Below are 15,135 nucleotides of genomic sequence, written 5' to 3' on the forward strand. Positions count from 1 at the left end.
ACAAATCACAAACGTGCCTGCATAGGTGTGAAGACGCTGGATATGGAAAATGGGAATATGAAGCGTCCAGGGCGTGCAGTACACCAGCTATGGCATAACAAAGAAAAGAGGGAAGCGAGTGTGACTGAATGCATAGAATACATCATGAAGAAATGGAAAGCCGAACGACGATAGACCATGAACTAAGAGTTTCACTTTTGTAAATGCTTACTCTGTCTGTCTTTTTGTATGATGTCATGCACTTGAGGGAGATTAAGGTCTTATGATAGCAATTGCCGAATGCTAGTTGGCTGTTGGTTTTTTTCCAAATATGCTAAGTTGAAACTACTATCTCCTGTTTCATCTAGAAGGCTGTATTTTTGTAAATTATTAGTAAGTTCAATGAATTTACTTAGAAGTATTTAATTACTTTTTGCTGGAAAATTGAGTATTGCTTTTCTGAAGATCAAAATCAATCTACTCATCCATGTTAGAAACGTAGAATATGTAGGGAGTCAGACGCAATGTGTTATTCAGGTAACATTCAAGGTGTGAGGAAGATATGCATCTTAATTCTGACATGAATCTAGGCATTGATAGACTTAAGGAGGTCAAAAAAAGGGGTCAGATAGAATGTATTTGTAAAGGAAAATGATATAACTCTTAAACAGTTAAACCTTTAGACTGATTCAAATAAAGTATCTAATTTCAATCTATCTCATCCTACATTTTATGTGTCACGGCGTCACGAACTCACCAGCTGCATAAAAGCCCAAATCCTCACTCTAGTTTGGGCTGGTTCTGGACCCTAATAAAACCATTTAAGAGTGTTCTTTTTTAGGGTGGGTAAAAGTCAATAATGCCCATCTAGGACTGTCGAATTGTGGAATGACAAAGGAGCAACTACGCAAATTCTCCGGCTTTTTGAGTGGTGTTAAAAGCAATTGTCTCAAGAGAATCGAATGGGTCTGTCTATGTTGAATAATGGACAAAAAGTGGCTCTAGTGTGGGGTACTCCAACACTTCATGTTACTTTGTACATATATTTTCTCTGTATTTTGGGTTTCGTAGCAAGTAAAGAATCCAAAGTTTATTTGTCTCATCTAGTCATGTGAAAAATTAAAATTGTTAGGAAATATTACATTATGTGGATTAGAATATGGTTAAAAGTGAACATAAACCAGTAAACCATTAAAAAAAACATTGTTAACAATATCTAGAAAATCTCAAGTTTCTGGTTTTAGTATACACGACTTAAGGAGTGTCATAATCATGTGTCCATTTTTCAATTGTTTCCTAAAGATAACATGATACCCATGTGTCGATTTTTCAATCGTTTAGAGTACTCAAATAATTGTGTTTTATTTTTTATTTTTGAACAATAATGAAGTATTTTAAGTATAACGGGCTGCTAGCAAAGCACTAGCTGTCAAAACAGTCTAAGTACAAGAAAAATACAATTACACCAAAACCATATCTAGACAAACGACCAATCAACAAATTTTTAGACAACAATAGAGCTTAACTATGTAGGTTGCAAAAATGATGAAAAAACTCGTGCAGTTTACAGTGTTTTAAGACACGAAAAATGACGAGACCTTAAACGACGGAAACCGAGCTACCGTTTCTCATTTGGCGTTGTGTTTTATTGATTTTGGATGTGGATTAACTTAAAATCTCTTGAGATTGGCTTTGAGAAATAATTGTATGTTTCCTTTTGAAGGTTTCCACACTGGGTATGATTTTGCTCCCCACATGGGCTACTTGTCCACAAATTTCCTCATACAACAACCAACACTTTAATTCAAAACATATATTCAAAAGCATAATTTTCTTACATCAATATAGTAACTTTATTCACGAGAAATTTCAGCAGTTTCTCCCTCTCTTTTTTCACAGTTTTTTTGCCGCCTTATATATTCCCTCTCTTTTCCTTAAAATATTATTAATAAAATAATTCATTTTATTCGTTTTCACATACTTACATCACATAAAGTGAATATCATGGCGGCAAAAACATTTTAGTATTTGGTACATATTCCACTCTTTGAAGATTTCAAATTCTTTACTTGCAGTAGCAAATTGTGTCTATTTTAAAACTTAGTTAAAAGTTGTTATTCATTTTATCCAAATCAAAAATTAAATTAAAGTTTACATGTCAGAAAATATGTTATCAGAAAACTATCACTGATTTGCTTATTTAAATTTACACCAGTTCTGCACTGAGGGGAGTTTTAATATGCAAATAATTATTCCGCATTTTTGGATTGAAAAATACTAATATATAGTTTCGTAAACTAAAAATTTGTTACCAATAATACACGAAATCTAAGCTCAATGTAACATTAAATCGGTTAAAAGAATCGCACAAGTAAAATCATTCATTTACAATAAATAAAACATTCATTCTCTGTAATCCACATTTCTTGTCTCCCCTTTTGGTTTTCATGCCAAACAAGATGTTTATAAAAAACTCATAAAAAAAATACATAAAATAAGAACGTATGAGAACACAAAAGAACATATGATAAACTTCAAAACACAATATTTAGATTTAGATAGATCAATAATACAAACCAAAGTCTACTTTTAAAGAAGTAGTCATTCTCTGACTTTACAAGATGTAAATTAGTAGTAGTGACACAAATCCCCCTAGTTACATATTACTTTTGATACCCAAATACAAAAAAATAAAATAAAAACCACCACTTTTTGACTTAAAAAGAAAAACTTTAGCAGCATTTGCTGCGGGCTGCACCTTTTTTTTCTTGCAACCGCCTCAGCTTACACAAACCCTAAAATGCTTGAGAAATCTGAAAAAGTTTCCAAACATGTCTATTTTACCCCCCTTCACCTTTCCAACTATTAACTTTCACTACCCGAAAAACAAACATAACGCTACTAGACACAAAACAACACCAGCAACAAAAAACTAAGATAGTGTTTCCCTTCCTTCCTAAATGGGTAAAATTGGATATTTCTATTCCCTTCAAACCCGGAAATTCTTTCCGGCAAAGGTCTGGCCGAATTGCCAGTTTGGTGGAGCAATATTCCACGAGGTGGAAGTGCGGCGATCACTGGTAGTTACTCTGAAAGAAAGTGCTTGACCGGTTAAGACCGAGTTAGATTGCCAATTTTGCCCCCAGTTACGGCTCATGCTCATCCAGTTGGTCTTGGTACCTTTAACCCACACCTTTTGGATATCACCAGCACCTGCAACGTTGCTGATCAAAACCAAATTGAAGTAGCGGAAACCATTGATTGTGAACCTTATTCCACCAGCTTTCCTACATGGTACCCTAGAACAAAATGCAACCGAATATAATGTCAATTTCATCAACATGTGAACACATTTAACTAAAAATACAAAGATGCCTAACAAGAAATAGTAACAAAACACATTCCATATAAAGGTGAACATCTAACATGTTAACATGTTACAAGGGCCAGTTTGAATAATTGTAGGGTCACAATATTTGGTGTAACACATTTAACACACAATGGGCCCATTTAAACCAATGGCCAAGATTTCATGAATCAATTACAAAATAACGGTAGACACACTACCATAAATCACGCAGTAGCTAGTCTCCACAGTAACTATGGTAGGACCTCAAACACCTACACATAATCACATGGCTACCATTATCTAAATAACCCAGCATCCCACATGCTAGTCAACCAAACGACACCGTACTACATTTAATTTTTTCAACTTTTCCATTTATATCACCCAATCTTTAAAACATCTCACATTAGCCACCATGTGAGAATTAACTACCCTTTAAAAACAGTTGAGAACCTAACTTTTACACTACTCACACTTTAAGTGTGCATCTTTTAGTTGTACCTAACGTATACCTACTTGCACTCTATCTACAAATCCCTACATCTTACACTTTGGGCCCAAACAAATTATTGATCATAATATGTAGTGCCATTAATAAGTAATTTAAGGGCCAAAGTGAAAAATATTATAGTGGCCGGAATTTCGGGAAACCGGTTTAAAATTTCCGGGAAAAGAAGGTTTGTAACAACCAACATTTTATTTGAAATTATTTTTAAAACATATTATATTTGAAATTTTTGAACAAATTGTTCACAAAAATATACATTAAAAAAAACACTGTATGCTACGTATATCTTATAATTTGTTAACAATTAACAATGAAAAAAATCTATGGTTTATATTAAAAAATTTCAATTATGTTTTACCATCAATTATTCATAAAATCGATCCTTTTATAGTTTTCATTTTTGACTTATATTCAATATTTTCAAAAGTACACTGTACACAATTACCTTAAAAGATATTCAAATAATGACATACACTTTTATTTTTATTTTTTGACATTTGCCTCTAAACTTATAAATACAAACACAAATGCAGTAGCATGTATTTTAACCCAATAAAAGCTGTAAAAAGTTAAAATTAAAAATCTAAAAAAAAAAACAAAAACAGAACATACCGACGGTAAGAAACCGGGACGATTCCGGCACGATACTCGGCAATTTTAAGGAACATAGGCATAGCAAGATCAAAGTGAGTACGAGGTGGGTTGCACCAGCCACCATTGTCACTTGGCTGAGCAAAATTTGGTGGGCAAAAGTTAGTAGCTGTCACAAAAATAGATGGGCTGCCCGGATGACACCATCTCGGGTCATCCGCGCACTTAATTTCAAAACACGCGCCACAGCTCAGCCCGTTGTTAAACAATGCTGTGCTGAGCGCGGCCGTGTTGACCCCGTACCCTTGGCTGTACAAGTTTCCGTACCCACAAGCCCCACCTACACAAAATTAAAAAAATAATAATAATTAACAAAAATAAATATGATATTAAAAAAAATAAAAAATAACATAATTATGGTAAACATGCATTGACTTGTTGTACCGTACAAGTGTGTGTATGTATAAGGTAAAAGTCAAGGCAAGAATCCGAGGTTTTAGGACCATGTCAATTTAGTTAGTTATATTGTCCATGTAAACAATTATTTCATGTTTTGACTTTTAAGTTGTCACATTGTAGATATAAGTAGTAACATGAAAACTACAATTTTGATTAAAACATGATAAAATGTTGTACATTATTTAAATGGCTTTTAAAAATAACCAGGAATAGTCAATGTATAACTTTTTATTAGTATGTCTTTGACCGTAAGGGTTATGGCTCGCAAAATCCTAATGTGTTGTCTCACAAAGAAAATGTTTAACTTTTGTGAGTGACTAATTTTTGTTATATGTTGTTGTTAGGTGACATAATGTAGTTAGGTGTAATATATAAAGTATATAAATGTACAAAAGTGAAATTTAGTTTTATATCTTTTTTGGTAATTTGGTAAGGTAGTATGTTATGTAATAAAATGGTAAATAATAGAGAAATATGACATACCCATGGTACCAGAGGCATCACTACCACCATAGAAGGTAGCATGGGCACCTTGCCAAGGGCCGCCGGCGAAGTTACCAGGGATTCTGCCGTCGGCGACTGATAAGGCCGAGAAAATGATGAAGACAATGCCGGTGACAACAGCCATTTTTGTGGGATAAAAAATGAGAATCAATTTAAAGAAAATAAGTAAAGAAAATGTGTGTAATGGAGGGGATGAGGAGAAGAGGTTGTGGGAGTGTTGGGATTATTTATGGAGGGTTTATGTGTAAGGGGTAATTATGTCATTTTGTATGTTTTTATTGAGTACGACGACGCATTGGATGGATTTGATTACGATTTCACACTGGTACAAGAAGAAGAGCAAGTTTGGTCTTTGTTGGTTGTGGGTCCCTTTGGATATGGATTGGGTCCTGCCTCTTTTACTTTTCTATAATTTACTCTACATGTTATTTGGATACGAAATTTTCAAACTGTGACGTTTTTTAATTTTACTACTCCCTCTCTGTCCCATTAATAAGGTCCAGTTTTAAATTTTTAAAGTCTTTTTTCTACAACTTTGACCAAATATATTTTAATTTGTATTGCATAATACTTGATGAAAGTTATATGAATAGGTTAAGGTTTAGATGTGTTTTCATTAGGTATAACTTTTGTCAAGTATTATATAATTTAATAAAAAATATTTAAGGTCAAACTTATAAAAAATAGACTTTGAGTATTCAAAACTGGACACATTTAATGGGACGGGGGAGTACATTTTATAAAGTTGGACATAATCATTAAGTTAAGAAAATATATAAATCATTGCTATCTGTAGTTTATTATTTGCATAAAAATTAATACTTGCATCACAATTCATCTCTGAATTTTCATATAAAGAAAAATAAATTTTAATGCATATAAGTAATTTATACTTTTCGACTTTGTTGTTGTTGTATAAGTAATTTATACTTAAAATGATTAAAGCCGTAATAGATAACTAAACTTTTTTACACTTTTCGACTTTTACTTCTTTGTGGCCGGAGGTCCTTATGAAACAGTCTCTCTACCTTTGGGTAGAGTTAAAACTGTTTACAACTTACCTCTTCGTACCCCGTCTAGAGATTGGGTCTTTGTTGTTGTTGTATAAGTAATTTATACTTAAAATGATTAAAGTCGTAATTAAAAAACCAAGTAAAAGAATAGTAAGTACTAAAACCTAATAATAGTTTTTCGTTTAATAAAACCTTTAAATCATGACATGTGTATCTTACTTACTCTTTGTACTAATCTCAACCTTTGATTTTGTCATGTCAAATGTTATAATCTTATATTTAATTTTTAAGAGGTTTGATTAGGATTAATATATCACTCTAAAAAATTTATATATACAATAATAAAAACCATTTTTCTATCAAGCAAGACTTTTTTAGCAAAAGGCTAAATTACAACCAGAGCACATGAGGCACCAAATGTGAAATGTACCACAAAGTTCCTCAATGCTCATGGATTTGAACAAGTCACATTCTCTTTGTGATTTATTACTACATATGCACTTACAATTATGATACTCCAGCCATTAAAGACTTGTACTTTGTTCATTAAATGTGGTTTCACTAGTTAGGTTTTAACCTACTTTAAGCATTTACAAGCTGTAACAAAACTCTTTGAACCTGAATTTAAGTGGAGTAGCAATTCTTGTACTTGTTATAAGTGTGACCGGCCTTTGTATGATTCTTGTGTTTATATGATGAGTAGTCGTGTCTCAAACAATTCTATCTAGCGTAAATCATAGTGTATTTCTAACAATACTAACGAGACCGGTGACCGGTACTCTCACAATGACATAATCATATATATATATATATATATATGTATGGACAATCAAATAAGAACGGTGAGAACACCTTAAAAACATCATTTTGATGCATTAAAAGTCCATAAAACTGACATAGTGCATGACTAATTATCATTATTTAAGTGTTTAACAACACATTGATTCATTAAAATCTAAAAAATCACGTTTTTTGTTGGATGCATCATTTTGATGAATATGCATCCAAGATGGATGCACAAAACAAAAAACATGATTATTTCAATTTTAACGGATGAATGTGTTGTTAATCACTTAAATAATGATAATTAGTTATGCACTATGTTAGTTTTATGAACTTTTAATGCATCAAAATGATGTTTTTAAGGTGTTCTCACCGTTCTTATTTTAAAAGTGTTCTCACCGGAGTGTAATTTATAGTTAAGTAGAATGTATGTGTGAATCAGTGAATGTCACTTTGAATTTATAGTTACGAAAGCATCAACTTGTAACAGCTCTTCACCGTGTGGTACCACGATACCTTTATGTACTAATCGGAGGTTGGGCTTTTTGGAAAAAAGAAAAACTAATTGGAATAGGTTAATATAACGTGAGTCGTTATTTCTATTCTCAAATAATTTTAAAGAGCAAATGTAACTTTTTTTTTTATTTAGATGTACACGTCTAACCAAGTTATTGCCGTGACAATTTTCAAACCTTTTTCAGTATAACATATAAACATCAACCTTATAACCATTAAGCCATAAGTATAGTGTGAAACTGTAAACCACAAGTCCTGTTTTGTGTATATTGGTTAATTTAACGAAGACAGATAACATTCATAAATGTTCTACAACCCAAAATGCATGGTACATATATAGATACAGTATTTTCTATTTTTACTAGAAAATTGCTAATTACTTATTTTGGTTTGTCTAAAAAACCACAATTCTTGTATACATACACATGAGATAAGATACTTTGGACGGAAAAATGTTCCCCCACTCCTTTTACTTGCCTTAAATTTGAAAACGACTATCTTAATAAAAGTTTACTATGATTAGCATATGATAAATATGACATTTTCGGGAAACTTATATAACTATGTTTGAGCGTTACTACTATACGAAGAATTGTAACATTCTGGGAGAATGATTTATTTTTCATATATATATAAGTGGTATACCCTTGAAGGAGCGAGAATTATATGAATTTTATGACATAATTAACAATTAGATGAAGAACCGAAGTAGTAGAAAACCATTAAATAGGACTGTAAATGGGATTTTAAAAGCTACAGGTACAACTATAACATATTCAATATTATGGGGACTGTTAATTCAGATTTCATCAAAAGCGATAGTGATTTACCAACCTTTAGACAACAAAAACAATAATGTGTATCAATTGTTACTATGCATCTCGTATATGCATATATGTTAATCACAAAAAAAAAAAATGTGTATCAATTGTTATATGTTGTCCAAATTCGACGTAAACTTTTGCATCTGCAACTCAACCTAAACATGATACTAGACGGATGTAAATTTATAGCGATTCCAGTCGGTTTATGCATAATGTTAATCAATAGAGGCACAATCATAGTATTTCTTGTTGGAATAAACATGATTTGATTCGACTGATAAAACATCTCAGATCGTCTTGTAGAATCTATAAGAGCATAAAGCATAATTGTTATTGATTTTGGGTTCCCATAACAAAATGATTGAGTAATAATGAGATGAATTCGGCTGATGTTATGCACGAATTAGATGAGGAAGACACACGAAAATTAGTGAGGGATTAGTGTCTCATTAACCTTAATTTAGGGTTTATGACTCTCTATTTATAATGAGAGTATTTACACATTCAACGCCCCTTTGGTGTTTAATGTGTGTAACATTAGTCCTCGTAGTTCCAATAATCTAACGGGAAACCCTATAGTACATCTTTAAGAGTAAATACGCCCATTATATATTTACTAGAAAAAGGGATTTCAGTTATCGTCAATTATCATATCAGGAATGATACATAATCAGTGACGATCAAACTAACATGGTTCCAACATTTCTTTCAGAGCCAATCAAAATTTCGTTAAATTTTGTTGAACATAAGCTTAAACTTCAAATATAATTAACCTATAATCGGTCAACTTTTTTTTTTTTTTCAATATACTAATTTGTTAACCACTTTGAATGATATGTAAAAAGTTACCATGAAATAGTCAAAATTGATAGAATATGAATTAGACAATTTAGTATTATATATACACGGAGAGTAACAAAAAATATGCAGATTGATCAAATCATGTAGCTAGTAAATATTGTGACATAACTACTTTCATAGTGTTGTCATGCAGGTAAAGAAGTAAAAAAGAGAGTGTGTCACATCAAAGTGTAAAAATGAACTTGTCCTTGAATGCAAACCCATGTGCAATCGGTCACCCCTACCACCTTCCCTTCAAATAAAAGATTCCCACATTTAGTATGGATGAAAAAACAATATCACCAAGTTAGATGCCATTTCTTACCCCTCCAGTAACATCAGTAATTTCTATATTCAAGGCTATTTGGGTTAGCTTAAAATTACTGTTTTTTAACAAGTTTGCTTTTGGTTTTTTAACGGCAAAGGTGAAATATTATTAATAACGAAACACTAACAAGAAACTAGCGATTATAAGGTACAAATCATAGTCACCTGAAACATGGTACGCTTCGGTACGGGTACGCAATTCGCTCTTTGTAACGAATTCGGTATGTAAAGAATATACTCATTTCGGTACAAAGCGATACGAAATGGTACGGTATACTATGAATTCGTAAAAAAAATAAAAGCATAAGTAAATGAAACTTCATAATAAAAAGTTAACACATAAAATTAGGAAATATAATAGAAAAAAAAACACCAACTCAAATCAAATCTACTCATGGACTTTTTCCTTTTCTATTGTCAACATCTTCGTCATCAAGGTCTTCTCAAACCAACGAGGTCTTTCCAAACCATTACTTCAAAACGAACAAATAAGTTTATTTTGTTAAGTAAATTGATTTTGTTTTCAAAGCTAATAACTTGTTATACTTAAAACCTTGGAAAATGAAAAGTCTATTGGTAGATTGGGAAGTCACGGGATATGTTTTTCCCGCCCAAAAAACGAATTGAAATCAAACAAAACGAATTGAATTCGGCGATTGCAAGACGGAAGTCGACGTTTGGAACTGGACTCGGTTCGCCTTACCCTGCCAACTCGGTTCACAGTACCATGTTCACTCGGTTCGACGTACCCCCATCGTTTGGAACGTTTTCGTATTGTGTTCCAATACGTTTTGTACCAATACGCAATACGCAGGCTTTTGAGTGTATTCAGTGACTATGGTACAAATACATGGCTATGCATATTGATTAGAAAATACTAGGTTTGTTACACCAACTATCTCAGTTAAACTCCATCTTTTTGCTTTATTCAAAATCCAAAAATATGCCATAGCTCAAATCTCATCGAAAATCCTTGAGGGAGACACGAAATTCATCTTGTGAACGACATCATTTCTTCCTTGTCCACATACTCCAAATAGCAATAAAAATTATGGCGATTATCATTTTCCTTTCTTTTATTTGTACCCAACTAATGTATTATGAATGTTATGCACATCATGAACATGGAATGTGAATAAAGGATTAAACTCCAAATAGCAATAAGTTTGCTTTTTAACTTTATCAAAATACAGTGAACGAGGTAGTGTTTGAGTTAATGTATAGTTTTTAACAAATTTAATGTTAAAAAGTTAATAAGATAGCGTTCATATGCTTCTCTAAATTAGCTTTTGAAGCTCCTGAAAGTCTAATAAACATAACCAATCTCAAGTAAACAATAAACTAAAACCAAAAATATCAAACATTGAAACAAAATCTAAACGTAGGGAATCAAACTTCTTTAGAAAAATATTTGCTTGATTTACATCATACACGAAACTAAAACATGGGCTTATAAACTAAAGATGTCCAATGCATTCAATGTTAAATACATGTCTAGCTACACATTTTCTTTCTTTTCACATTTATTTATGTTGCTTTTATAACATCGCTCAATCACATTGTTAGGTATGTGGTTAATTCCATTCTATAGATCTATCGAAGTTTTTTTTTTGTCTTTTTAATGCGTATCATTTATCAATTTATATGTGGGTCAAACTTTTATAAGATCGATTTGTTTTTTTTACCCAAATTGTTTTCTATCTGTGGGTCAAACTTCAATATGATGTAGTCCTCTCTTGGATGGTTGTATGTCTTTTTGTACCTAGAAACATTTGAACAGACAACACAAGATGTTGCCTACAAATCCAATATAAGGTTTAAAGTCGTCGGTAATATTAAACCTTTCCATTCATTATCGTTGATTAGGATTTATAATTCATAATAACAAACTCGATCTCATAACAAAAAGAGAAGAAAAGCTTTAACAGATTTCACATTTCCGTAAGGTCACACTTTGTAATTAGCCAGTCTAACCACAATATAACAAATTATTTTTGAATAAAAACAATTATAACTTTATTAAACACTTGAATGCAATCGAAATTCCAAATTTATTCCATCAAAGTCTAATACATTTCGAGAATCAAACAGCCCTAACAGATTTCTACATAGTCTTTCTACTCAAATCGAATTGGTAAAAGTTATCATAATAATTTCGACTTACGACCATTAATTGATTAATTGATTTCTACGAGTGTACTTGTGGGCACCATTTAGATCCAAATGATTTCTTGAGAAATAATAATGCCGTCTCGCATTGAGGAGCAATCTCCAAGCAACGATTCACGAGGTCCATGCTCTTTAAATAGTTTCCACTTTTATAATACAAAATGGCTAGTTGATTCATGACTTTTTTTTCTTTTTCCATGAGTTATTATTAGTGAGGAGTAATGAAGTTTGAAGTAAATTTAGCGCACATTGTACATCTTCAGGGTTGAATGAGCAAACAAGAAACGATATTAAGCGCCAATGATACCTTCTTTTTTTTTAATCATTGATAAAGTTAAAGGATTATACCTCCAAAACATAAATAGTAAGCTAGGATCTAAGAACAACGAAAACTAAAATTCGTGAATTCATTTATCTCATCACAAAACACTTTTATTTTTAATTCTAATTCTAATTTTAAGTTTGATTTATAAGTTGGGGTGGATACATGAAATTAACCCCTTCTCAAAGGTCTACGTCTACCCTTCTTGTCTCAAGCTTTTGTTCTCATGATGTTTAACTTAATATTCTTTGTTACCTTTTTAACACTTAACTTATCGAAAATGTAACCATGCTTTTATAATAATTTACCAGATTTTGATTTTATATATACGATCATCAAAAATGTTCTTTTGCGGTGTTTAACGGTATTTTTGGATCGGTTCCTTTGGAACTCTTGTGACGTAAAACATATATATTATACTATTGCAAAAATATTAGCAAAACGACTTGCACGACAAATTTGATGTCCAGATTCTGTCACTATGTGCCTTTAGTGACATTTTTTTTTTGTAAATACATTTGTTACTTGTAAGTTAAGCCGGATTATGTGGTAATTATGTTGTATAAACTACCGAAAGCTACCGAAAGTAAAGTATGCGATGGAGCTTACACCTAAAAATGTTTAATAGTTGTTTATCATATCGTATTCATGGTTAGTTAATCCACGTTGCATTTGGTTTTTTATACGTTGTCATAAAGTGCAATTTTGGTTGTCCAAATTCGGTATGCCAAAAACTAGGGGTAAATTCCCAAAATATATATATTTTTTAATTGATGGATACAAATGTGCTTGTTTTAAATTTGTTTTCTCAAACTATGCTTTTGGTTAAGAATTATTTTGGGAATATATTTTCTTCCTATTTTCTCTTATCTCTCTTCTTTCAAACCATGTTTATTAAAACTAAAATGATCCAAAACTTCTTCCATGAATCTGATCTTCAATTATTTTCACTCTTAATTAACTCAAGTAATTAAATAACTGTAGGTTTAGCTTTTGGTTTAAAATATTTTTTCAAATTTTTTAGATGGTTAATTTTTCATAACATTATAATGTATTACTTATCCATCTACTCAAACTAGCTGAAACATATTCGTTACTTTTAGTGTCCAAATTAGCGTAAAATCTTTTCACACATTTCATAATAATAGTGGTGTTTTATGAAAGAAGGATAAACTCCATTTGAAAAGTTTAAACAAAAGCCTCTAAAAAATTGTAATCAAAGAAACTGAACTATCATAATTATCAACTGACTTAAAGCTAAGTATTAGAATTTCATGAATGCCGATTAATCTTTGCTGGAAGTACTAATTTGATGTTTTATATTCAAGTGAAAAGAGTAAAGGCAAAGAGATAGACTAGATAATTAAGAAAGATGAGATATAAGAGAAAAAAGGAGAAAAAGTTTTTTCTAATTAATATTGTTTTTGAGTTTAAACTAAAAGTATAGTTTGGGAAAACAAATTTGAAACAAGTATATTTGTGTCTAACAACTAAAAAAGAAGCATATTTTGAGAATTTACTCAAAAACTAGATGTGACGATTTTTGTTTTATTTTCAAAAAATGACCATTCCGACTTATATTTTATTTATAAGGCAACAAAATGGGTGAAACTTCACATAATATCTTTAAGTAAAACCAAATTAATATTAGGAAAAAAATTTGTTAACAATAGCTTTTAGGGATGTAATTAATACGCATAGATATATTTTATGTAAAAATAACTGTCCATTAACAACCAGTCATAATGTTTTCTTATGTCTTGAGGTTTGACCATAACATTATGAGTTTTGATTAGCAAAATCCTTAGTGACTCTATCATCCGATTGTGGACATCAATCCCAGCCATCAACATTTCCGTCCCTGCTGAACGTTCTTTCTCTAAAACCGTGCTTAAGAAGTTCCGTCGCCTTACTCAGCATTAGACGCGGCGTAACGACTCTTTTCACCTCAATTTGTAGAGAAGAAACCAATTTGCTTAACAAATCTTTAGAGCCATTACATTTGACTGTAACAAAATAATTCTCTTCTTCAAGAATGTTGAATTGCATCTGGGCTAGTTTTTAGTTATATTTAATAACAAAATGATCTCTACTCTTAGAAATTATAAAAAGTGTGTTGAATTGTAGTATTTTATAGACTAGAAGGACCATTATTGTTAGTTGATCCTTGGTATTAACCTTTTTGCCTCGTTTCTAAATTCTAAACCTGATACTAATCATTTGGCAGCCGTTCTTATCCAAATTACCTTTTACACTTCATGCAGCCATACACTAATTTGTACATTTGATTGCTTTGTTTGCCTTAGATCTATATTGCTATTAGTTTTATCATTTACATCCACGTTTAACTAATAATATTAGCCATGTTAAGTTAGTTACATAATCTTGTCACGCATGTACTTGTATGACCTAAATAAGGAAGCCAATGTGACATTTCATCCTCATTGCTTATCTCTAACGTATTACAATTTTCCATATTTCACAATTGAGGACTCGAGAATTATTGTTCCTTTAACAATGCCAAAAATAAATCCCAATCTACATACAGAGAGTTTATAGCTAATCTCATGTCAAGAATCAATCATCTCGATAGCAACATACCATGTTCGAAATTTATAGTTGTCCTTCCATAAAATCCTGTTTTGATCGGCCAACAAATGCTAAAGCTTAGAACTTTGTCCATATGACCAAATGACAAAATGCCACCGCATACTTGAATGTCTCACCACAGAGGTCAGTTTATAAATTTTTTGAAATTTATAATTGCACAAATTTCATGAATAACCCCACATAGGTCGAGGTGAGATTTAAACCTTAATACATGGAGTAAAATCTGAATGTCTCACCACCCATACCATAAAATGTTACATAACTATTATTAGATGTTAGGTTATAGTTCATAAGTGTGAATATATTTTTTTGAAAAAAGTTAATAGATCTTGACCATAATT

At 31.5% G+C, this 15,135-nt stretch overlaps 1 protein-coding gene across 1 annotated transcript; it reads right to left on the bottom strand.

Annotated features, from left to right (window-relative positions):
• Nucleotides 1-2,507: 2,507 nt before the first annotated feature.
• Nucleotides 2,508-5,590, bottom strand: LOC122582881 (expansin-A4-like). The gene is made up of 3 exons (XM_043755313.1): nucleotides 5,370-5,590; nucleotides 4,449-4,767; nucleotides 2,508-3,278 (listed from the first exon to the last, which is right to left on the bottom strand). The coding sequence occupies exons 1-3, from the start codon at nucleotides 5,512-5,514 to the stop codon at nucleotides 2,969-2,971; spliced, it is 774 nt and encodes a 257-aa protein (XP_043611248.1). The 5' UTR covers nucleotides 5,515-5,590; the 3' UTR covers nucleotides 2,508-2,968.
• Between the last annotated feature and the right edge of the window lie 9,545 nt (nucleotides 5,591-15,135).

This window comes from Erigeron canadensis, chromosome 9, assembly GCF_010389155.1.
Source record: "Erigeron canadensis isolate Cc75 chromosome 9, C_canadensis_v1, whole genome shotgun sequence".
Classification (NCBI taxonomy): domain Eukaryota; kingdom Viridiplantae; phylum Streptophyta; class Magnoliopsida; order Asterales; family Asteraceae; genus Erigeron; species Erigeron canadensis.

Bases quoted from the DNA above. Each gene is read 5' to 3' on its own strand.
- LOC122582881 (XM_043755313.1), bottom strand. From the start codon at position 5,514: ATGGCTGTTGTCACCGGCATTGTCTTCATCATTTTCTCGGCCTTATCA. The intron at 4,768-5,369 runs GTATGTCATATT...AATTTTGTGTAG, and splicing joins TGATGCCTCTGGTACCATGG to GTGGGGCTTGTGGGTACGGA. The intron at 3,279-4,448 runs GTATGTTCTGTT...ATTTTGTTCTAG, and splicing joins GTCCCGGTTTCTTACCGTCG to GGTACCATGTAGGAAAGCTG.